At 48.2% G+C, this 26,153-nt stretch overlaps 1 protein-coding gene across 1 annotated transcript in view; it reads left to right on the top strand.

Moving 5' to 3' along the window:
• Sdk1 (sidekick cell adhesion molecule 1) overlaps positions 1–26,153 on the top strand; it is a 983,759-nt gene that overhangs the window by 937,672 nt on the left and 19,934 nt on the right. Inside the window, 5 exon segments of the mRNA NM_001447264.1 lie at positions 2,916–3,077; positions 5,685–5,810; positions 18,465–18,629; positions 21,544–21,681; positions 25,056–25,176. Of these exon segments, the coding sequence (NP_001434193.1) occupies positions 2,916–3,077; positions 5,685–5,810; positions 18,465–18,629; positions 21,544–21,681; positions 25,056–25,176 (712 nt within the window).

Here is a 26,153-nt window from a genome sequence, read left to right as displayed (position 1 = left end):
CACCACCACACTAGGACTATCACCCAGCTAGGAGCACCCCTTCACTAGGCTCACTACCCCACCGAGAGGAGCCTCATCCCAATGGAAAGACCACCGCACTAGAGCACCACCACCATCAAGAGTGCCACATGACTGGGAAATCACTCAACTGGGAAGAGCACCTCACTGGAGCTCCACCTCAGTGGGAGCACAGCACCACTTGAAATATTACCAAACTGGAGCACTGCTTCCCTGGAGATAACCACCAAGAAGACCAGAGACGTTGACACATTGGGAGCAATCACCCTGCTGGGGGCATTGCACCAGCATAGCGCCCTACCACTGGGAGCACCACTCATCAGAGTATCATACTATGGGAGCACTATGCTTTCAAAACACCACACCCTGGGGTTCCACACAGTTGCACCACTGAAGGACTCAGTGCTATGCCCCGCAGACCCCATGCAGCCTGGAGCACTGAGCCACACGGAGCACTAGGCCATTTGAGCACTGAGCCGTGTTTTGGGGAATCTGATTTTATGGCAGAGATATTTTTATGTTTCTTAAATATGTTTTAAACTGGAGCATTTTATGAGATTGTACCCCAAGGCTTCATAGTACAGGGCATGGTTTTAAAATTGACCGAATAAATAAAATTCTGACACACTCGAGATGGAGGGAAGGCCAGGCTGGCTCTTCCTCTCCATGGAATCAAATATAAAATGTCCCTAAATGAGTTTATGTGTGCTCCAGAAGCATCTCTAAACACAGACGGCACCACTGCAGAACAACCTTGTGTCTGAGAGGACCCCAGCAGTGACAGCTACCCTGTGTGACCTGCCATCTTTGTAGCCTCTTTCATGGATGATGGTAGGGTCCAGTTCTTGGAGCAGAAATAGACGCATTTTTCCACAGACCCCACCTCCCACGAGGAGAGTCAAACAGAAGTTGTTTAAATCACCCTGAAATAATTCAGAAGGCAATAATTCAGCTGACGCGAACTTGTATCAAAGACATAATATGAACATAATGAAGCAGCTAAGAGGCATTTTGGAGACCTGGGGACTACAGATCCATGCTCTGTTGGCCTGAGGCAACGGATCATTTTAGAATAAGATGGTTCTTCAGTGCCTCTGGAACCCCATGTGGTGTTAAAGGGGCCAGACTTCAGTACTCTTCTTCATACTGAGGGCAGGCTGGGGGTGCTGGGCAGGAGGCAGCATCCCCCACGTCCAACTCTTCTCAGTGTTCCAGGGACACACATCGGCTGACCTGGATGACAGAGAAGTCCCTCAGCTGAGAGTTCACCTAACTTAAAAACATAAACATTGCATTGTTTTCAAACCTATGGAAACAAAGAACCTCATTTGCCCCCATGGGAAGCGCATGTTTATGTAATTTTAAGTGTTTACTCTTTCCACTAAATGTTAAATCTCACTGTCTAATTGTGTAGCGATGTTCATTACTCTTTGATTCTTCCTCTGTAGTATCATTTACTGGAAATCAGCCACAATTCAAAAGTATTTAAATCGGAGAACTAAATTATCTATAAGTTATAGAGTGTGCACAGTGTCAAGTAGGGCAACAAATTTCCCCCTCCATCCTTTCTCATGTTGGCCAAGACGTGAATTGTCTCATCCAGAGTATCAATCCTGAATGCACTACCCTCTTATTAGCCACTCAGTGGCTGTTTCAGTCGCCAGGTCAATTGTTTACTAGATTCATACCCAAAACTGAAGTTTGTTCAGTGTATCCACACAGTGTATCCTACCCTCCCACTAGTTACTCAGTAGCCATCTCAGTAATTAAACTGAAGTTTGTTCAGTGTATCCACACAGTGTATCCTACCCTCCCACTAGTTACTCAGTAGCCATCTCAGTAATTAAACTGGTTTGTTCAGTGTATCCATGTAGTGTTTCTTACAATCCCATTAGCCACTCAGTAGCCATCTTAGTAATCAGACTGAAGTTTGGTCAGTGTATTACCATCTCATTAGCCACTCTGGCTGTCTTGGTGTCAGATGAACTGTCACTACTATTGCACAATGATCATATTTATCTCAACCCTATTTGACTTAATAAAGGCTCAATAGTTGTTGCAAAGAGATATACAAAGGATGCCAGCATTGTACCATAAAAAGACAGATTAACTCTGGTTCTGTGGGTAAATCATGTGTATGTAGTCTGTAAATGTCCCTGTATACACTCACATACACATATTCTCAGTCTCAGGAAAAAATCAGGGAATCTGAAACATATCCATGAATGAGGACACTACAGTTCTTAATGGAATATTATGGGTTTGTTTGCATATTTCTGTACAGAAATGTTGTCTTGTGTGATCCTCATTCTCTGAACTAAGGACCAATACCCAGAAGCATGGCTTTAAGACCATCTTACCTGGGCAATGTTCCCAAAAGTTGCCTGAGGCTTGCAAGTCACACACATGTCAGCTGTGTCAGGCTGCAGACTGGTCACTGAGGGAAGCTCACCTTTGAACTGAATCCAGCCTCTTCCACACCCTGCCTTCTATACTGACTAACTCAGGAAGTGTGCAGTCAACTCTGTAACTGAGGCAGGACTCTGTAGGAGCTGGAAGCAGAGCGAAGAGGGTGGTCTCCAGGATACAGTCTGGGAGCCCTTCCCAGGCACTTCCCCTCCTGTCCACTGCCCTCAGTGAGGCCTGAGCCATTCCCTTTGTGACTGTCACAGGCCTGGTGGTTTCTTGGACAGAGTCACTTATCAAGCTTAAACTCTAATTACACTTATCTCAGATGAAAATTGGCCAGATCACCGTTTAAAGTCCTCCTAATTGTAAGCAATGCTCCTTTAGTGAGCTGCCAGGGCTGTCTCCCCTCTTATCGCTACAGATCAGGTGTGCTCAATTGCTTCTCCAAGCTTAGCCTCCTCTTCCCTGCACTTTTGTGGCCATTTCAGGCGTGAGCAAGGTGGTGACCGTGGATGTGAAAGGGAACTGGCAACGGTGGCTGAAGGTGCGGGACCTCACCAAGGGAGTGACCTATTTCTTCCGTGTTCAGGCGCGAACCATCGCCTACGGGCCAGAACTCCAAGCCAATGTCACTGCAGGGCCAGCCGAGGGTGAGTGGACTGTACCTCATAGCTCTAACTTGCTTTGTGGATGGGGATTTAGGAACATTCTCAAACAAAGTTTTGGGGTCTAGCAGCCAGAAAATGCCTTGGAAGTTTCCAAAACGCATCATAAGCCAGGCACAGCAGTGCACACCTGGAATCCCAAGGCCATCCTCACTGAAGAGCTTGTGGCAAACCTGAGCTATATGAGACCCTGCTCAAAAAAGTTTTAAAAAATCCAAAGCAAACTACAGAGAACATGAGCTTCTGTGAGTACACTTGTTACATACATAGAAGCAAGATTTTGGTCTTAAGTATATAGATTTTTTTTTTGTTTTCTAGCTAAAACAAACTAAAACACCTTAAGAAAAATTAAATGATAATTATAAAACCTTTTTAATATACACAATCTTTATGTGTAGCCCAGACTGGACTCAAACTCAGGACAATCTTCCCACCTCAGTTTCTCAAGTAATTGGATACATCACCACGTCCAGCTATGAGTCATATTTGAATTAAAACGAATAAGAAACCCCTAGTGTTCTTGAGTTATAAGGGAGGGCTGGTCCACCTCAGCAGCCCTTCAGTCTGGTTCATACTCCAAGAGGCAGACCAGTGTTTGAAGAACAGCACTGGACAACTTTTGGCCTACATCGTCTCTGTCTGTCCGCTTACCTCCTGTTTTATTTTTGTCTGTCTGTCTGTCTGTCTGTTTGTTTGTCTGTTTGTTTGTTTTGGGGGGTGTGCCTGCATGTATGAGTGTGTGGGGGGTGTGTGAATGCCCATGCATGTATATGTGTGAGCATGCATGCACACGTGTGTGTTCGCACGCATGTGTGAGCATGTGTGTATGTGTATACACCTGTGGAAGCCAAAGGTTGACAGTGGACGCCTTTCTCCATTGTCCTCTGCATTTTTCTTGAGAAAGGGCCTCTTACTGATCCTGGCAAATTACTTGCCAATTTGCCTAGACCAGTCAGGGAATCCAAAGGACTCTCGTTTATCTGTCTCCCCTGTGTAGGAATAACAGGTACACACCCAGCCCCAACTCCTTTTCCTTAAATTCTGTGTGTGCATATGCATGTGTGTACTGTATGTGTGCACTGCAGTCTGCAAGCACAGCGTGTGCCTGCAGATGCCAGGAGTCCACATTGAGCGCCTTTCCTAATCGCTCTTGCACCTGTTCTTGGAGACAAGGTCTCTTGATGAGCCCTGTGCTCACTAACCAACAAGACAGGGTGGCCAGTGAGCTCCAAGAATGCCCCAGCGCCCAGCACCTCTCTTGTGTGCTAGGATTGAAGATGCACACACAGTTGTACTGAGCTTGGCGTGGGTGCCAGGGATCCCAACCCTGTGCCTCATGCTTGTGTAACGGGGACTTCACTGACCCAGTCATCTCTCCAGCCCAGCTTTTTTAATTGAATTAATTTATTTTTCACGAGTCAGTTTTGGACTTCACTGGGCATTTGAAACTTTTCTTCTAGATGCCAACATATGTGTGCATGTGTGTTCCTGTGCCATGTTCTGAGATTCACCAACATGTCTCTCAAATTCCTGTGTCCTGTGTATGCGTCATTCAAAACCTTTTTCCTATCAAGACTGTAAGAAACAGAGCTAAATATAAGCACAAAAGGACAGAGACTTGGAGATCTCACAGGCAGATAATCCTAACTGCGCTCAGCGTCTTCCTGAGCAGATCGTAATTGCTCTGTCGCACACTGACAACGGTGTAACCGGCCTTCCCAAATCACTCCCTCTGGGTCCACATTTTCTGAGTCACCGACCCTTCACTCCTCATACCAAACCCATGGAGGAATGAGGGAAGGAACAGGGTGGCACATGCCTGTAATCCCAGCACTCGGGAGATCACAAGGTTAGGGCCAACCTTTGCTGTGTATCAAAACCCTGTCCTGAAAACAGTCCTGGGCTGGAGAGATGGCTCAGTGGTCAAGAGTGCGTGTTGCTCTTTCAGGGGACCCGAGTTCAGTTCCCTCTGTAAACTCTGGATCTAAGGCAGGAGTTCTCAACCTTCCTGGTGCTGCTTCCCTTTAACACAGTTCCTCATGTTGTGGTAACCTCCAAACATAAAATTATTTGTTGCTACTTCATAACTGTAATTTCACTACTGTTATGAATCATAATGTCAATATTGCACATGCAGGATATTTAGTGTGAGACCCCCAAAGCAGTTGTGATCCACAGGGTAAGAGCTGCTGATCTAAAAACTTTGGTGTCCTTTTCTGTCCTCTGCAGGCACCAGTACATGTATGGGTGAGAGCATGCATATATACACACATCATAGATAGATAGATAGATAGATAGATAGATAGATAGATAGATAGATAGATACATACATACATACATACATACATAGATACATAGATACATAGATAGATACATAGATACATAGATAGATACATAGATACATAGATAGATACATAGATACATAGATAGATACATAGATACATAGACACATAAATACATAAATATATAGATACATAGATACATAATAGGTAATTAAAAATCTTTAATAAACTCAACACTTCTGTCACCACTAAGAGATCCCCAGTCCCCTCAAAGCCAATATCTACTCTCTTTGCTCTTTTTATCCCACAGGGTCCCCAGGATCTCCAAGAAATGTCCTTGTCACCAAATCTGCCTCTGAGCTGACCCTTCAGTGGACAGAAGGGAACACAGGGAACACACCCACTACAGGCTACGTCATAGAAGCCAGACCATCAGGTAGGAGCCATGGGGCCATGCAATCCTGACTGGACATCAGGCACTGCCCACCTGGTGGTATCTTGGTCACTTTGAAGGCAGTTGGTCCATGCGGCCTCCTCTCCCTGCATTTCCCTAGCAGGGCTGAGGTAGGGGTCATGTGTGGAAGAGGAGATTCATTTCTTGTTCCTCTTCTGAGTGCCTAGTAACCACAGATGTGCTGTTAACCTCTCGGGCATTCAATTTCTGATGCTTTAACCGCATGACACTCCGAAAGATGATAATTGTCACTCTCGGAAAAGGGTAGACGAGAGGCGAAGGACACTTGAAGATGTTTCGGCTCATCAGGAAGATCTAGAAGTGTCTCAGAGGCTCGTCTCAGGGGTCTAATGCTGGCAGCCTGTGGAAAGAACCTCGCTTACTTCGGATAATTACAAACGTCCTTATTAATAGAGAAAACGACACATCAACTTCTGTGTCTCTTGGGCTCCTGAAAAGGAAGGCTAAGCTCCATTCCTGGGCTGGCGAGAAGGCTTGAGTGAGAAAGCTTGCTGTGCAAGCCTGAGGACCTGAGTTCAGATCTGTAGCACCACATCAGAAGCAAGGCGTGGCTATATGTGCACCTGTACCTGTACCTCCAGTGCTGTGGGAGGTGGAGACAGGAGGATTGCTAGGGATTACTGACTGCCAGCCTCGCTGCAGGCTCAGTGGGAGATCCTGTCTCAAGAGAATAAGACAGACAGTGACAGATCAGGGCACCTGATATCCTTCTCTGGCCTGTGTGTGTGCACAGGGATGTGAACAGCCACACACAAGGAGCATACACCACGTGCCCACTCACACATGCTCACATGCAGACATATGCACACACATCCACACACCAGCACATGCACCCTTGAACATGCATGTGTGTGTACACATACACTCTCACACATATGCACCTGTACACATACACATAGGCATACGCATGCACACACGTGCACACACATGAGCACGCACAGAACTACTCCTGCCCTACCTTCTTCCTCCTTACCTTTTTTATATCTTGCTCACTTTTTAAGAAATCATTTTATTTTTATTATATACATACAAGTGTTTTGCTTGCATGTATATCTGTGCACCACATGTGTACCTGATGCTTGAGGAGGTGAGACGAGAACATTGGTAACTAGAGTCACCAGTTAGGTGCCAGGAGTCAAACCCAGGTACTATGGTAGAGCACCCAGTGTTCTTACCCCCTGAGCCATCATTCCAGCCCTCTCTTGCTCATTTTAAAAGAAGTCTCGGGGTTGGGGATTTAGCTCAGTGGTAGAGCACTTGCCTAACAAGCACAAGGCCCTGGGTTCGCTCCCCAGCTCTGAAAAAAAAAAAGAAGTATCAATTACATATTAATGGGATTCAGTGTGTTTTCGTTTTTTGAGAGTGTCCCATGCAACTCAGGTTGGCCTTGTACTCTCCGTGTAGCCAAGAGTGATCCTCCTGCCACCACCTCCCGAGTGCTGGGATCGTAGGTGTACATCATTCTATGGAGTTTTATGTAGTGGCTGGAACCCAGGACTTTTTGCATGCTCTCCCACCTGGTCCACATCCCAGCCCACAGTGTGGTATTTTTCTGTATGCTCTGTTACCTTCACACAGCTGGGACTGAGGAGCTTAAGGAAGGAAGACTTGTCTTAGCTCACGTCTCGGAGGGTTCGGTCTGTGGTCACTTAGTCCCATACATTTGGCTGTACATGTTAGCAGGAGAGCATAGTAGAGGGGAACTGTTTACTTCCTGGTAGACAGGAAGCAGAGAGACAGGAAGGGGCCTGGGACAAGGGCCCACTGACAGTGGCCTACTTCCTCTAGCTAGGTCCACCTCTGAAATAGTTCCCCCAGTTGGTAACCAAGCATTCAGCCCACAAGCCTGTAGGAGGCAGGTTATATGCCAAGCATGGTGCCACAAGAGCATGCACTGACCACACCCAACCACAGCGATCCTTAGTAACTCATGTTCTGCCTCCATATTGTATTTCTTCACTGGTCCCTACATTTGAGACAGAGTGCAAATACTTGTATTCCTGTGCCTATGTTATTTAACTTACCATGGTCTCCTCCAGCTCCATACATTTTGCTACAAAGGACAGAACTTGACTCTTCTTATGGCTAAGCAATGCTTCCTTGAGTATTTAAATCACACTTCCTTCTTCCATTCATCCACTGACAGACCTCTAGGCTGACTTCCTATCTTAGATGGCAAAGCTATCTATATTTGACATACTAACCTCATTTTCTTTGGCTGTACAGCCAGCACCCAGACAGCTGGATCATCTGCAGTCTTGTTTTTAGATTTTTGAGGACTCCCATCCTATTCTCCTCAGTAGCAGAACTAATCTACATTCATACCTACTGTGTGTGCACGTCCCCTTCAGTGATGAAGGGTGGATGTTATTGGAAAGTGAGTTTCTGGTGGTTTGAGTTGGGTGGTAACTGGGAGCTCTGGGTTAGGGGAAGTCCCAAGCATGGAGAATGCTAAGTAGCCTCACCATGACCTTCAGATGGTCACAAGGCTCACAAGGAACACCCAAGCATGAACACAGATGAAACACCAGGTTCTCTTCAGGAAGGCATTTTCTCCCCAGTGCCGGATGGGATTCTGTGTTAGGAGCCATTTTGGTCTGGTATTTAAGAAGGCTGTGAGACAACAGGGGAAGAGCCTCGATGTCACATCCTGGGGACATAATTCTCCTCCCTTCCCCCTCCCATGTTGCTTCTGGATGGTTTTAAGTTAGAAGTGTGTTCTGGAAACATCTAAGGGGAAATAGACTGGGAAGTCGCCCTGGGGAGATTGCCTAGTGGCTAAAGTACCTGATGCACAAGTGTGATGACCAGAGTCTAAAGCCTTAGAGCAGAGGTCCTTAACCTGTGGGTCACAACCCTTGTGGGGATCAATGACTCTTTCACAGGACTTGCTAAGGCCACCAGAGAGCACAGGTACTTACATTGCAATTCATAACAGTGGCAAAATTACAGTCACGAAGTAGGAACGAGATGATTTTACTGTTGGGACTTACCACACTATGAGGAACTGGACTAAAGGGCCACAGGATTACCCAGCCTTAGAGCCTACCTAAACTGTGGATCTAGCAGGCCGTCTGCGACCTGGTGCTCCCACAATGAGCTGGGAGGTGGAGATGGGAGAGTCGCCGAAAGCTCGTGAGCTGGCTAGTCGCTGGCATAATGTAAGCAAACGAGATATCGTTTCAGATAAAGAGGGAGCTAAGGGCCAGAGATATCCTCTGACCTGCATACATGTTCTACAACACGCACATGCACATGCCCATGGTGCATGGTGCTCATGCCTGTATGGACATGACTATACCCACACACTCATGCAGAACAAGCACACCTTTTAAAACGTCTTCCTGGAGGGCAGTGGGGAAATGTTATAAGATGTGAAATTGTCGGAGAATGAAAGTACACGAAGGAAGAGAGAAAGGGACGAAGAGAGGAAGAAGAGAGGGAGCGAGGGAGGGAGGGAGGAAGGGAGGAAGGGAAAAGGAAAAGAATCTTTGGCTTCCCCTTGCTGGATTAGCTGATATCCAAGGAGTAAGGCATTGACCAGCTCTAGAGACAGGAGTCATCAAATCAGTGAAGGTCCTCTGATCATTTGGTCCTCACCATGACCCCAAGGACAGCCAACTGGCCCTCTGCAGTGACTCTATGTCCTGCCACCAATACTGGAAGGCGATCGCCAACCATGTCCCCTTGTGAATGCTGATAACCTGACCGTGGTGGGCTGCTGGACCGGGGTCTTCCACTGAAAAACTAACACAGCAAGCTATCCCGTCCCCTTTACAACCCAAGCCGGCCCCAGCTCACAGTGACACGTGAGCTTTTATAGATCGTCAATATTTAAACACCTTGCTGGGACCCAGGGGCCTCTGGATCTCAGCTGTCATCTATTTCAGGCCTCATTACACAAACCATTAAACACTGTATCTTCTCATTTTCTCCACTGAAGCTCCTTGGCAAGGCCTTCTCCAGGCAGAGCCCTGCCTGACTGGCATCCAGGGGAGAGAGACACTTAGGTGTCCCATGGCCCAGATGGTCTGTTCAGCCTGATGTGTCCATCCCTGCCTGCCCCTGTGAACACTGTGTCCCCCATCTGTCCCCATCCCTGTCTTCACCCCTGAAGCCTTTGCGAGGAGGCCGTGGCTGCTCCACCCCACAGTGCTGATGGCAGTGGCCTCAGGCTGCATCACAGAGCCTCTTACTCTAGAGCGGGTGATCCCTGAGTGCAGCCGGAGGACATGGCCATCAAGCTCCACCAGGATGGCTGACCAGCTGGGTTCATTTCTCTAAATTTTGAGCGCATCTCCCCTGGAATTGTGTCGCAAAAGGCATCTGGAAAGCAGCTATGTGGTGGGGGCAGACTCGAATGATTTATTCACGAAAATTTTCCAAGGCATTTTGCTGTGTAGCTCTCAGAGGCTAATTTACATATTTACACAATACACTGGAATGGCACTAAAGGCATTATAAATATACTTTCCTCTCCAAAGCGGCCATGAAATATATATTTAGGACGCACCCAAGGCGGGCAGACATTATATTGCTGTTCTCACAGATGATGCCTTAGCCTGCATACAAGGGGCAGGGCCTGTCCACCCTCCTGGGTGCACCCCAAGTCCTTTCCCATTCATTGTGACTTTCAGTTCTTGGTGGGGTGAATTTTAACTGAACAAAGAAGAAAACCAATACTTTCCAGCTGGGCCTGGTGGCCGACCTGTCTTCCCAGCATTCCAGAGGATGAGGCAGGAGGATAGTGAATTCTAGGCCAGCCCAGGCTACCTAGGTAGGCAGACCCAGTTTCAAAATTAACTAGTACCAAGCTGGGGAGATGGCTCAGTTGATGAAGTGCTTGCATTACAAGCACGAGGCCTAGACTTAGATTCCTACAACCTGTGCTCCTTAAGATCAAATAAGTCAGCAAGGCACTGCGAGATCCTGCCTCTAAAGCCGAGGGGATAGTACCTGAGAAATGGCATCTGCGCATGTACACATGCACACATGCACACATGCACACATGCAACACACATGCACACATGCAAGTGCACACGTGATAGGTAGGTAGGTGGATGGATGGATGGATGGATGGATGGATGGGTAGGTAGATGGATGGATGGATGGATAGATGGATGGATGGATGGATGGGTGGGTATGGGTGGATGGATGGATGGGTGGATGAATGGATGGGTGAATGGGTTGGTGGGGGCGGGTGGATGGAAGATAGATAGATAGATAGATAGATAGATAGATAGATAGATAGATAGATAGATAGATAGATAGATAGATAGATAGATAGATAGATAGATATTCATATTCTTTGAAAGTTTGAGATGGTACAGCAAGTAGACCTCAGCTGGAGCTCTGAGTCATGTCAACACATCAACACATTCTCTCTCTCTCTCTCTCTCTCTCTCTCTCTCTCTCTCTCTCTCTCTCTGTGTGTGTGTGTGTGTGTGTGTGTGTGTGTGTGTGTCCTCCCTACCCTCACCCAAAATGCCTGGGTGTCCTTTCCTGGATCAGTCTCTTTCACTGGCCATTGCTACACACACCAAGTGCTGTCTGCTACCTTGGGCAAGGACCAGACAAAAGGCTTTTTTTTTTATTAGCAGCTGTATTTAAGCCTCACCTCCTAGCTTAAACATTCATACAAAGAGAAAAGGCAGCGCTTAAGAAATAAACAACTGCCAAACATCTACTCACTCAGTACTGCAGGCTGCTGGTCAGGATGCTGGTCAGGCTGTTGGCTGTGTAACTTAGTGGTGAGTGACAGTTTCATTCAGCATGGAGACCCTGTTTAATTGGCCATGAAATCAAACTTTGGTATCTGCACACCGTCTGCCCCCGACACCTACAGCGCTATGCCTGGATGTTGAAGGATACATCCAGCCAAGGCCCCTTGGTAATGCTGCATCGGGCCCTGCCTTGGTTCAGAAAAGATGGCGTAGCCTATGAACAAATGCATCTCCTACATTGGAGCTGGGGAGATGCAGGCATGGAGAGCTAAGAACTGATTCTTTCCATCCTCTAGAACCAAGCATAGCCTTTGACAGCAGCTGTGTTTATACTGGAAGAGCCTTCTGTTTTTAAGACCTCCATTCTCCTCTCTCAGGGTGAACAGCACAGTGGAGAAGGAAAAATCAGAGTCTGTGTTCTCTAAGGAACACCCATGCAGAGAGCAGAACTCCGCAGTTCCACTCATCTTTGTGAGATGTTAGGTCTGCGGTGACAGTGACGCTTCCTCAGGAACATTCACAGTTTTTATCCTGGTGCTTCCTCGCTGCTTTCTTAAGACCTCCAGGCAGACTTTCTCCGACAGTGAGCTAAGAATCAAGATTGATCGTCCAGGAATCAGTTACTGGTGATCAGTCATGGAGGAGTCGCTCAGAGAAGAGTATCCAGGGGTCAGTCACCTGAGGATTCATCCAGAGATCAGTCATTTGAGGACCAGTCATGCAGAGATCAATCACCTAGGGGATCAGTCAGTCAGTCAAGGGTCAGTTTATTCTGAGAATCAGTCACCAGGAACCAAAGGTCACCCATGGAATTATCTCTCGATGCTATCAAAGGATCAGGCATCTGGGGACCAGGCAGAGGTGAATCTGACATGTGTTAACTGTCTAGGGATCATCTAAGAGACCCATCACCTAGGGGGTCTGTCACCCAGGACACCCATTACCCAGTGACTGAGCAGTCACCCAGGGGACAAGTCAGTCACTTGGGGGACCAGCTATACAATAGGCCTGTCACCCAGGGGACAGTCACCTAGGACACATGTCACCTAGGAATTCATCCTTTCAGATCCATCCCAGGACCAGCCAGTAGACCTGGCCTTGTGTGTGAGATGTGTGAAGGGTGATGGCTGATCCCTTCTGGCCAGGGCACAGAGTGGTGACACGTGGGTCACCTGCACTCAGTGCCCAGCGTTCTCTTGAGATAAAAACAACCATGCTGTCCTCTCCTGTTCTGAGATGGAAGTCCAGGCACTGGGGATCTTCTCACAAATCTCATTATTGTTAATAGTTCTGTAATGTTATTTTTCTCACAAATTTGTGGAGGTATTTTCTCCATCACTGATTTATTGAGATATTTAGCAGTACAATAAAAACGGGAAAAACAACCCACAGTTGGGAAACAGTGGCCGTTCTCACAGCTGCCAAGGGTTTGTTGTTTTTTTTTTTTAACCCACTGGTGATCGCTGTGAAATATTGGTATGGATAAATAGCTCAGTGAATTATAATCCATGTATGATATGCTAATTTTCAAAGGCAGAATTAAGCAAAATAAAAAATGCAAACATTCTCTTCTGTTAATTCGGAAGGAAATTATCTTGGCACCACACCACCCTCTCCCGTTTTTGAGTGTAAGTAGATGGCTGAATAAATCGCTCAGTGTTGATATCCTATATCAATATTTTAAAAAATTTTTTTATAAAACATGCACAGAGTTCCCGGAGCTATGACAGAGCTCTTAAAGTCAAATACAGTCTTTGGGTGGCAATAGAAGCAGAGGAGATGGTGTTTGTCCCATGTCACAGCACAGCATTAAGGAACCATGAATGCGGAGGACATAGAGAGAGATCACCACATAGGTGTTCAGACTTCAGATGACATAGAGATGTCTCAGTCTCAGACATTCTCCTTAACTTCAGAGGGTTGAACAACAGCCAGCTTGCAAGTCTGCATTTCTGTCTTCAGACTCTTATAGCATAATATTATTGTTTTAATGGAAAACTTGCCACAATCCATTCAACATCTAGAGCCTGGGAGCCAAGCACCAAGTAAAATAGGGCTGGTCCTTGTTTACTGAAAGTCTGATGGAGTTGGGGTCTGAGGGAGGCCATGTGAAGCAAAGATGGCTGCCTGTAGGGGTAAATAGATGGGTAGGTAGATGAGCAAGTGAATGGTTGGTGGGTATTTTGGTTGGTGGGCAGAGAGATGGGTGGGTTCGTAGGCAGATGAGTGGATAGATAGACGAATGGTACGTCAATGAGTGTGTGGGTGAATGGGTAGATGAATGGGTGAGTTAGTAAATAGGTGTATGTATGAGTGTGTGGGTGGATACATGGATGGATGGGTTAGTAGTTGAGTGAGTGGATGGATGATGAATGGATGGATGGTGTGAATGGGTGATGAATGGATGAATGATGAATGGATGGATGAACAGGTGGAATGGTAGGTGGGTTGATGGATGATAGGTGAGTGCGTTGATGGGTGAGTGGATGGATGGGTAGATGTGTAGGTGAGTCAGTGAATAAGTAGAGGAGTGACGGGGTGTGGATAGGTGGATGGGTGGATGAGCAGGCAATAAGTAGATGTGAGTGGATGGGTGTTAAGTGGATGGATGGTTGGGTTGATGGGTAGATGGATAGACAGATAATAAGAATCAGTGTTTATTGAATTCTTTAAAAATTCAAGAGCGGGGTTGGGGATTTAGCTCAGTGGTAGAGCGCTTGCCTAGGAAGCGCAAGGCCCTGGGTTCAGTCCCCAGCTCCAAAAAAAAGAACCAAAAAAAAAAAAATTCAAGAGCCCTGGGCTATAAACAGTGAAGTAAACTGAGCATGTGTTCTACAAGTCATGGGCAGAGCAACTGTCCCCTCCTGGAATGTGTGTTGGAGTTGGGAGGGGTATGTTCTTGCTCTCTCTCCCTCCTATCCTTGGATGTACATGGCCTATGAGATCAGAGACTCTCCTGATCCACCGAAGGGCAGAAGAGCGTCCTACCAGAATGGGCCCTGAACATTCATAGGTGAACCGGGGGGCATCAGAGGGGGTCCAGGGCTCTGCAGACCACATGTATTAAATGCATTATCACTCTAGACTGTTCTTAAGCAAAATTCACCTAAGAAATATAAACCAGAGCTGGAGGGATGGCTCAGTGCTTAATATTGCCCACTACTCTTACAGAGGATCTGAGTTTGGTTCCCAGCATCTATTTCAGGCTCTCAACTGGCAATAACTCCAGCTCAGGGGTTCCAACGCCCTCTTCTGGATGCCAAAGGCACCTGCACACACAGGACATAACTCACATAAACACGCATGCATGTGTGTGTGTGAGTGTATGTGTGTGTGTGTGTGCATGCCACACTGTCATCCGTTCTGTACATATAAGCCTTGTTATTTTAGGTAGGAGGAGGGACCACCTATGCTACGGTTTGCCGTTGTGACATTGCCACCCGACAGGTCTCTTGATGAACAACAACCAACGATGTTAATATGTAGGAGTGAATCACAAGGCTCTACTCTCTGCTGATGCCTTTAGAACGATCAGCTTCACCTCGTTCATTAACCTGTGACTATCAGGGCTTCCGCAGGGCAAAGTCTAAACCCTGAGCAAACACAGACTCACACACTGGCGCTCTCCTTTTGTTTACCATTGAGCTAATCCATCCGAGTGCACCTTCTGCAAAGGCGGTGCAGGGAGTCTTCACTCTCCATCACCCTGGGGCCGTAAAAACAGCAACTGTGTGCACATGTATATTCAGTGGGCTTTTCCTCCCCAGATCACCTGCTTTTTCAAGTCCCACGTACTTTCACCTGTAAGAGGAAATTGAACTTGGGAAGGATTACTACACCATAGGAACAATTTAGACTCTGCACCCACCTTTTTAACAGCAGCCTCCTCGGGGAATAATTTATATTTTATTTGCAATCCCTCATGTTGCACTGACTGTGTGTGAAGCAGTGTGCTAAGCACTTTAGAAATGAAAACATACTGAATCTTCAAGGCAGGCCCGCACTGTACCCACCTTTGTCATCACCATATGACAAACAAGGAACAGAAAAGTTGAGCACTCTGCCTAGGGTCACACAGCCAATGACAAGACCACTAAGGTTGTGTAGTTATAGACAGTTTGTTCAGCCACAGTGCTTTTGGGTCTTTTGTTTGTTATTGTTGTTATCATTGAGACATGGCCTCGTGTAGCCCAGGCTGCCCTAGAACTTGCGGTAAACCCAAGGGTGACTTGAACTTTTGATTCTCCTGCCTCCACCACCCAACTGCTGGGATTACAGATGTGATTGGTATTTTTCTTCACTCTGTTTGTTGGCGCTTTGGAATCAAGACCGTTCACCCCTTTCTTCTTTCCTACATAACATTTTCTGGCTTAGATCTTATTCTTGTTTTCTTAAATATCAAAATTTACATACACTTAGCATTTACCTACTATGGAAAACTATGCATGAATGTTATCACTTTAACATAAGCATGCATACATGCATGTGTTTCTGTGTCTCTGTGTCTCTGTCCCTATCGAGGCTAGAGGTCAATCTTGAGTGTCATTTCTCAGTCACAGGCTCTCTCTCTCTAATCTGGAGCTCACCTCTTAGGCCAGGCTGTCCAGCCATCGAGCACTAAGGACCATCCTGTCTCTCCCTCCCCAGCTCTGAGACATCATGTGTGTGCCTCCACATCTGTATGCTGGGAATGGAACCCAGGTCCCCATACTGACACAGCAAGTGCTTTACGCCTAAGCTGTCCCTAGCCACACATCAACCTTATTTAAACGCAGTATTGAGTAATTTCGTGGAGCTGTGGATCCACTGCCACCATCCACCTTCCGTCTTGGAAACCCAGGCTCTTTTACCTTTGAGTTCCGGTCCCTGGAACCTCCCACTCTACACTCAGTCTCCAGCACTTGAGCAATCCTGGAGACCTCATCTAAACAGAACTGTGCACTATGGGGCCTTTGTCGCAGGATGACTCCAGTGGCATCCTGTCCTCAGTGTCCATGCATATTGCCAGGATCCCTCCATTTCGAACGTGGCGTAACATCCCATTGTATGTTCACGACGTGTCTAGCCTTTGTCTGTCTACCTATCAGCTTGTGAATGGCATTGTTGAGAACCCGGACTTGCCAGCGATGTCCAGAATACAAAATCTTAGAAAATAAATGCATACTGCGTTTAGCACCATTGACTAAAAAATGTGAGCTTGGGGCATAGCACAACAATGCCTGGAAACCTTCAGTGAAGGACTGGGAGGGAAGCTCAGCCGCGATCAAACTGGAATTTGATCCCTAGCAGCTGTGGGGTGGGAGCAAAGCTCTGCGTTAGGGGCAGGCTGAAGACACTTGACACTGATAAGATCTTTTCATTTGGGACATGGCCTTCCAAGCAGAACCAGGGTCTAATCCCCAGCAGACAGCAGCAGCTCTAACAACTTTTCACAGAATCCAACACTTTGCTCTGAAAGAGAGGTATCCCAAGGTTCTCTTACAGCCACTCCAGGACCCCACATGTCCATTCTGTCCACAATGCATGGAGATCACCGTGTACCACCACGGTGATGGCAGAAACTAAGAAGGAAGCTATGCCTTAAACCATCCTCTTCAGCCATTGGCTAAGTTTTGTTTCCAGTCAGAACAGTGTCAGGACCCATAATGGGTATAATCTAACTGGTGACCTGCTAGCTCCTGGCTGTTTGCGGGTCAGGGATGGGAGCCAAAGCAATGGGGTGTGTATGGAAAGCAGAAGGAAGTCAGGAAGACCTAGCTCCAATACGACAAGGAGACGGGGGATATAAGAAAATGCCACTCTGAAATAGTGAGGTGGCTCAGTCAGGCCTAATGACCTGATTTTGATGTCAGAACTCACACGGTGGGAGGAGAATTGAGTCCCGCAAGTTGTCCTTTGATGCCCACAAGTACACTGTGTTATGTCCATACCACCACACAAAATAAATAAATGTAACAACAAAGAGATTGGCATGTCTGGCTAGCTACTCTGGGACACTAGCTGATGACAGAGACACACCTCTTCTCCACCCGTGGCCCTCTCCACTCTCCAAGGCAGCTGTGAGCTGGCCAGCTAGGCAGCCAGGTACCTGGGGCTCATTGTAAATAGCTTTTATTCACCTGATGTAATTGTCATCTTGGGGGCTTACTGCCTCCTTCCGCTAACCTCTAGTCTCCATAAAATCTTATCTAGGCCTAGAATGTTTTCAGCCTCTGAGACTTACTGCTGAGTGAGCTCACTCCTTCCTACTTCTTTCCCTGTGAGCTCTGGCTGGCTGGTTCAACTCAGCTGTCCTGGCTAAAACTCCTCTTTAAGCTGGCTGATTCTTATCTGGCTTTTTTTCTCGGGCTCTGACTGTAACTGCTATGCTTGACCTAAAACTAACTTGAGCCATCGGTTCTAATCCTCTGGCTCCTTCCCATTCTCTGGCTCACTCTGTCTTCACCTGCTTGTTCTCTCTGCAACCTTATCTCTGAGAAACTCGCCCAGTAAAACTGCCTCTTTTTTTCTTCTTTTTCCTCTGTCTTGTTCTCTCTTAAGTAGCTTCTCTTTCCTCTCTCTTATTGTGAGAGTTGGGCCTATCCTATTCGGTCAAATCTTTCTCTGATTCATCACTTTGTCTGCCACTCAGTCAGGCATCACTTTCAAACATGAGCGCTTCCTTCAACGAACTAACTTTACTTTTACTGTTTGGGATTAAAAGTGTGAATGAGGGCCTGTCTGCACTCCAGTCAGAGATTAAAGGTGTGTGCTAAGGCTGAGGCCCAGCACAACTAAAAACAGGTATTTTCAGTAAAAAACCAACAGTCTTGGGGTTCACAGAGTGACCAAGTATCCTGCAACAGCTCAGAGTTTGTCCTGACCTCTGCCCCGGCTCTGATCCCTCTTGCAGATGAAGGCTTATGGGACATGTTTGCAAAGGACATTCCCAGGAGTGCTACGTCATACACCGTGGGTCTGGACAAGCTGCGGCAAGGGGTGACCTACGAGTTCCGGGTGGTGGCCGTGAACAAGGCAGGCTTTGGGGAACCCAGCCGCCCTTCCATTGCAGTGTCAGGTAAGCCCTTCGGGAAATTTAAGGGTGCCATTCTTTCTGTAGAAGACAGAGATGTAAAGTGGTAGCACGGTCCATCTGTGAAGGGAGAGTGAGGTGCTGAGAGGCTGGTAGGCCCTCCAGCTGGGAGGAGGAGGTGCTGCAGATCAGATCGCTGCAGTAGGGAACGCAGTGTAGACCCTCCTCACTCTGAAACTCCTCCCTGGAACTGCCCTCTTCAAGCCAAACTCCAGACACTGAGCCACTAGCAAGGACCCCATACCGACAAGGGGAGATTTCAATGTCAGGCTGTTAGGACTTGCATAAAAATCCAGGCATGGTGGTATGCATTTATAGTCTCTTCCCAGCTCTGTGGAGGCAGAAGGGGGATGACGGTTCAGATCAGAAATCTGCAGGGCAGTGAGGGACCCTGTCTAAAAAGAGGTGGGTATGTTTCTGAGGAAGACACCTGAGGTTGACTTCTGGCCTGCACACACACACACACACACACACACACACACACACACACACACACACACACGAGAAAAGAGAAACTGCTGTGAAGCAGCTTCACGCCCCCATGACCTAGAAGTGTACACAGCAAACCACAGGTGAGATGCAGCTCATCGCTATCATGAGGCATCCTCCACAAAAACCTCTAGGATCCCACACCACCCAAGCCAACAGTGGCTGACATCTGCACTGTGGTCAGTTCATGAAACCTTCAGAAATGCTAGCTACCACCACCCACTGGCCTTGCATCAGGACCCAAGCCCTGAGATGTGAACTCCCCACAGGACAACTGAGGCCCCTCTTCCCCGCAAAGCGGCACAACAGGCCGACACTCATGGGTGGCCATCTTGAGAGTCACGGGACTTGCTGTACGGGATATTGAATGCACAGCCAGACACCCCACTTACATCCTTTGGATTCAAAACACTGTCATTGCCTGAGAAACCCTGTGGTGCACCATTATCCAAAGCCAATTTCGCCTTTATTCCCAGCATGGGCTCACTCGTCATCCAGCCAGTGAGACACTTAACACAGAGGTGGATGTGTTCTCCACAGGTTTTGGCAGCTGGAGGCAGACCCCCAGCTCTGCCTGTAAGAGGCTCATCATTCAGGGCCCTCGGGGACATTTAACCAGCTCCCCACAGGGACATCCCTGACAGGTAGGAGTGGGGCCCTAGGGCTGTCCAGCACCTGCAGAGAAGACATTTTCCCATTTTCCCCTTAGTGAACAGAAAAGAATAAACAGGGAGGAAGACGTACAACTTTTGCCAAAGCAGCTTTTACACGCAACGTTTTGGAGGGGGTGTCTCAAAAGCAGGTTTGAACCTGAATCCTGTAGTCTAGCTCAATACTGCTGGGACATAAAATAAATAACACAGAGCCTCAGACTTCAGGGGCTCCTGGACCGGTAGAGATGGCCAACCAACAGGTAGCTATGCCCAGTGAGCATCTGAGGACATAATCATACGTGTCAAATCCAGAGAGCTCAAAGGGTCAGCCATTACCTTGTTGGTCACCAGTGGGAAGCATTGGGGGGTGGGGGAGAGGGACGGCGTGGTGTGGGCAGATTTCTCCAGTGTCAGTGTCAAAGGACGATGTGAGGAGTTAGGAGTGGAGGATGATCGTGATGCTGGGGACCAAGTTGCCATGGTGAGACCGTCAAGTGTAACGAAGAAAACTATGCAGCGTCCCTTGAGGGATGGCCGAGCCAGGCCGGGGAAGCAGGGTCACATGTTAAGTCAGTGTCTCTAAGCAGGTGAGATTAGGAGAGGCATGGAGATTGTTCTCAAGGGTGAGGGCAGGTGTGGGAGAGGATACAGACGTCCTATCTTAGCTTCTCTTCCTGCTGCTGTGACACAGTAACCCGGACAAAAAAAACAAGTTAAGGGTAAACGGTTCGCTATGGCTTCCACTCCGAGGTACAGTTCATCCTGGTAGGGAAGTTAAGGAGGTGGGAGCTGGAGGCAACTTCACGTCTCACTGACCCCCGGGAAGCAGGAAGCACTGAACACACACTCAGCTGCCTTTCTTCATTCACAGAGTTAGGGTTTCTTTGCTGTGAACAGACACCATGACCAAGGCAACTCTTAAAAAGGGAGACATTTGGGCTGGAGAGATGGCTCAGTGGTTAAGAGCACCCAACTGCTCTTCCAGAGGTCCTGAGTTCAATTCCCAACAACCACATGGTGGCTCACAACCATCTGTAATGAGATCCGATGCCCTCTTCTGGTGTGTCTGAAGACAGCTACAGTGTACTTATATATAATAAATGAATAAATCTAAAAAAAAAAAAAGGGAGACATTTAATTGGTATTGGCTTACAGTTCAGAGGTGTAATCCGTTATCATGGTGGCAGGAAGCATGGCGGTGTGCAGGCAGACAGGGCACTGGAGAGGAGCTGAGTGTTCTAAATCTGATTCCCAAGCAGCAGGAAGAGACAGCGACACAGCAGGTCTTGATGAGACCTCAAACCCGCCCCCAATGACACACTTCTGCCACAAGGCCACACCTCCTAATTGCGCCACTCTCTGTGGGCCTATGGGGGTCATTTTTATTCAAACCACTATATGTAATCTAGGACCCCAGCCAGAGAATGGTGCCGCCCACAGTTAAGATGGGTCCTCTGCCCACATCAGATTACCTGGCCATGATTACTCCTTACGGCAGCCAGAGGCATGTCTCCTAGGTGGTTCTAGACTTCCACCAAGCTGAAAGTTAACCATCGAAGACCCTCCAAGTCCGACTCTATAGAGAAGGCAGAAAGGGTGGATTCCCAAACCTGTCGTGTAGCTCATTGGAAGTCCCAGAAAAGCATCTGCTGGACTGAGATGGCCATGACAGCTCTTCCTCTCCCCCTACTGCCAGTGCTGGGGAGATGCCGTGCAGAGCAACTATTGAGCCTCATGCTGTGTGCTTCCTTCCACAGCACAAGCTGAAGCCCCGTTCTATGAGGAGTGGTGGTTCCTGCTGGTGATAGCGCTCTCCAGCCTCCTCCTCGTCCTCCTGGTGGTCTTCGTGCTGGTCCTGCATGGGCAAAGCAAGAAGTACAAGAACTGTGGCTCAGGTGTGACATTTGTCGTTCTCTTCCTGGGGTAGCCTGGTATTTGGTACATGAAGGCTGACATTTGGTTACTCTGCTGGGTCTGCCAGGATCTCCTTTAACAGTGAGGGGCTGGGGGCATGGCTCAGTGATAGAGCCTTTGCCTAGAATCCCCCAGTGAGGGGCTGGGGGCGTGGCTCAGTGGTAGAGCCCCTGCCTAGAATCCCCCAGTGAGGGGCTGGGGGCGTGGCTCAGTGGTAGAGCCCCTGCCTAGAATCCCCCAATGAGGGGCTGGGGTGTGGCTCAGTGGTAGAGCCCCTGCCTAGAATTCCCCAGTGAGGGGCTGGGGTGTGGCTCAGTGGGAGAGTTTTCACCTAATATACTGGAGTCCTTAAGCTGCATCCTCAGTACTAGCATGGCAAAAGAGGAGCTTTGGGCCTGAAGCTACCCCCTCACATAGCCGCTGTCTCAGCCATGGCATTGGGGTTGCTGGGCTCCCTCGTCTCCCTTCACATGCCCCATTGTTCCTATGTGCTCATTTTCAAAAAGGACTGGAAAGATGTGCCTCACCCCAGCCCCTCTGACCATAGGGATGAGCTGGGACCCACCTTGGGTATTTGGGGTAGCTCGGTTAGTGTGATGGAAATGTCCCGGTGGTGTGACCTTTCTTGTGTACTTGAGCCTGGACCGCACTTTCCACTCCCTCTACATACCCTCCATCAGCTCTGACTCCTTCTAAGGGTCAGTCCCCTCGCTGTGCTGTCCGCAGAGCTCCATGCTCTGCATGAGCCAGGGCTCCAACAGCACATGTGTGCGGCTGGGCTGCTCACCGTCACCATCTTAGAGAAATAAGCATACGGGGGTGGGGGTGAGGTGGGGGTGGGGTGGAGATGGGGTGGGGGTGAGGTGGGGGTGGGGTGGGGTAGGGGTGGGGGTGGAGGGTGGGAGTGGGGTGTGAAACCAGCCACAGGGACGCTCATGTGGTATGGCTTCTTAGATGTGGAGGACAGGGGAAGGCAAAGTGAAGGCATGGTTCTTGAAGGCAAATGGGAGAGGAGCAGAGAGGGATGCTGTAAGCTTCAGCCTCCCGGATGCCGCGGTGGCTCCACGCCTGTGCAGAGGTGGTGGCTTCAGGAGATGAGAACACATTGCTCCACACACTTCAGGTTGATGACCTTTGCTGTCCTCTGTGTTTAAAAAGCCTCGTAACCACCAGCAAGACCATTCCTCAGTATAATGTGGCTCCCGCTCTCCCAGTCCTCACCTGCGGCCATTAGCAAAGCTATGGCTGAGCCAGAGAGCACCACAGGGACTGGGGAGGTGGCTCAGCTGGTAAAGATCTGACTGTGTAAGCATGGCAACCAGTGTTGGATCCCCAGCAGTCATACAGAAAAAGCTGGGCTTGGTGCTAAATGCTCATAATCCCAGAGCTGAGGAAGTATTGACAGGTGGATCTCTGGGGCTCACGAAAGCAGGGGTCGCTCCCCGCAGCAGTACAGAAGATCCTGGGGCCGAGGGGTTATTAAGATGGAGTGCCAAAATTGCCAAGACATTAGTAATCCATCCCTGAATAGAAAGGGTTCATTGGAGTGCCAAAATTGCCAAGACATTAGTAATCCATCCCTGAATAGAAAGGGTTCATTCTTTTTCTTTTCGGTGTAAATTCACTTCTAACAAGTGTTCGTAAATCAGATTTTATTCCCCTGGGATTTACAGTGTATGAATGACATGCCATTTTAGTGAGTTAATGCAGTTACAGAACAGCATAAACACTCTCTCTCTCTCTCTCTCTCTCTCTCTCTCTCTCTCTCTCTCTCTCTCTCTCTCTCTCTTCTTCCAACTGGAAAACTGACTAGAAAAGACACACCAGACCTTCAGCTTCCAATAACCCAGCCTCTCCCTAGGTATTAATTTAACACCATAATTGAAGCCTAAGGGTAGGGCTTGTGTCCCAGAGGGTGACTTGGCCTTTTCATGTCCTTAGCTGTCTTGCCAGCCCCTCCCATTGTCCCACCTGCCCAGAGCCTCTCATGTCACACACCTGAGCAGAGGTAAACCTAGCATCCACTCACTACACTGGGTCTATGGTCTTTTCTATCTCAGCCTCCAGCTACACGGAAGGCGCAGGGACTCCTCTCAGAGTGAACCATGTCTTGGACAGGGGTGTGTGTGAGACACCACCCTAGGGGCAGCGGGATAGGTGAGAACATATCACATGAAATCCTCACCCTCCAAGAATCTCTCAGCCAACACTGGAAAGATAGAAGACAGAGACTGAGCACTCAGTCCATGTGCTGGTGCAAACTTCCCGGATGGGGGCAGTGGGATGGCTCAGTGAGGAAGGGGGCTTGCAGTACAAACATAAAGATCTGAGTTCAAATCCCCAACACCCACCTAAAATCTAGGGCATGTCAGTGCCCGTGTCTATAACCCCAGTGCTCTGTGGTTATACTCCAGAAAACTCTCCACAGACATGACCACGGGTTTATCTCTTGGGTTATTCTGAATTCCAATACATTGTCAATCAAGAATGACCATCATAAGGGGCTGGAGAGGTGGCCCAGAAGATAAAGGCACCCACTGCCAAGCTCAAAGACCCAAGTTCAATTCCCAGGACCTACATGGTAGAAGGAGACTCAACTTCTGAAAGTTGTCCTCTGACATCCACACAGGGGCTGTGGCATGCACACCCACACACAGAAACACACCAGATAGATAGACAGACAGACAGACAGATAGATAAATTTGTTTTAAAGTTTAACCCTCACAGACATACTTTTGTAGATTTATTTTAAAGTTTATAGTTCAGGCTAGGCAGTGATGACACACACCGCAGAGGCAGGCGGATCTGAGTTGGAAGCCAGCCTGGTCTACAGGGTGAATTCCAGGACAGCGAGGGCTACACAGAGAAACCCTGTCTCAAAAACACAAAAACAAGACAAAACAAAAACAGCCCATAATTTACCACACATGCAACCATCACCACTACCCATTTGGGACATCTTTAACCACCTTCTAAAGGAAGCCCTGTCTTTGCCTATCTTACCCGTACAAGCATGTTTTATAAACTTCCTGTTTCATTGCATTATGAGGTTTTTAAATTTTTGCTACTTATGAAACATTTGACTTCCCCAACTTCTAATAAAGTATGCATTCTGAGCACATTTTCATAAAATATTGGCAAGAACACTGGCATTTTGGCACCCGGCAAGATAAACACTGAAATGCTAACATTTCGCTCCAGCAACTGCCCCTCCCACTGAGGCTGTGCTGTGTGCTTCTGGGGCTCACATGTGACAAGGACACAGGAGCTCGTGGTGTTGACTGACCCACCCCTGTGTCACTGCGGCTGACTCATGACTAAAACTATGCTGGCTTTCCTTCCCTACTGGCTCTAGGTAAGGGCATCTCCAACATGGAGGAGACAGTGACCCTGGATAATGGAGGGTTTGCCGCCTTGGAACTCAACAGTCGTCACCTCAATGTCAAGAGCACCTTCTCAAAGAAGAACGGAACCAGGTAGGAGGCTGTGCTGAGCCACCAAAGACCGGATGGCTGGCACGTATCCCCCATCTACAGGTACCACTAAACAAATCCCATGGCGTAACGGTTCGAAGCACAGCTCACCGATGAGCCTGCTCCTAAACCACAAGGCAGTGTTGAGACTGAGGGGTTGAGACTGCAGCAGGGTTAGAGAAGTCTCCAGAACATCTGTATGGATGTAAAAAGGGCCTCATGCGGGAGACACCTGGCAACCTCTAGGCTTTGTCTCTCCTTGGGTCAGGGACTTTTCAGACGACAGGAGGCTTGACCTGTGTCCTAGATGGCAGGACTTTTATAATTGTCACTGCTCCCTGCTTTCCAATGGTACCTCAGTGACACAGACAGCCCTTCCAGATACGGTTGGAAGTGAAGACAGGTGTGACCTGACCCTCCCCCAAAGCTCTTAGCTCTCCACCCACTGCCTGCTCCATCAGGAAGGAAGTGTCCCTGGCTTTTGACCTGAAGCCTTCTGCGACTCTGCTACAATTATACAAAGCCAGGCTGGGGACATGCTCAGGGAGTGAGATGCTTTCCGTGGAAAACTGAGAACTTGAATTCCCTCTCTGGGACCCAGGAGGAGAGACCACATGTCTGTGCATATTGCTAATCCCAGTGGCAGCTGAAAGGGTTCCCAGAACCTGCTGGCCAGCTAGCCTGGCCGACTCGGAGCATTCCCAGACCCTGTTTCAAACAAACAGACAAACAAACAACTGAGGCAGGGACTAGAGAGATGGTTCAATATGTAAAGAACTTTCTACATAAGCATAGGGACCTGAGTTCAAATCCCCAGAAACCATATAAAGCAACATGAGTCTAACTCTGGCACCACGATGAAGAGATGAGAGACAGAGGCAGGAGAATCACTGAAAGCTCACGGGCCAGCAGCCAACAGTGTCTGTCAAACAAGGTGGAAAGCAAGGGCCAACACCAGAAGTTGTCCTCTGACCTCCACA

This window comes from Rattus norvegicus, chromosome 12 (assembly GCF_021556685.1).
Source record: "Rattus norvegicus strain SHRSP/BbbUtx chromosome 12, alternate assembly SHRSP_T2T, whole genome shotgun sequence".
Lineage (NCBI taxonomy): Eukaryota > Metazoa > Chordata > Mammalia > Rodentia > Muridae > Rattus > Rattus norvegicus.
Note: the sequence above shows the minus strand (reverse complement) of the source record. Positions and strands in the feature narration are given on the sequence as shown.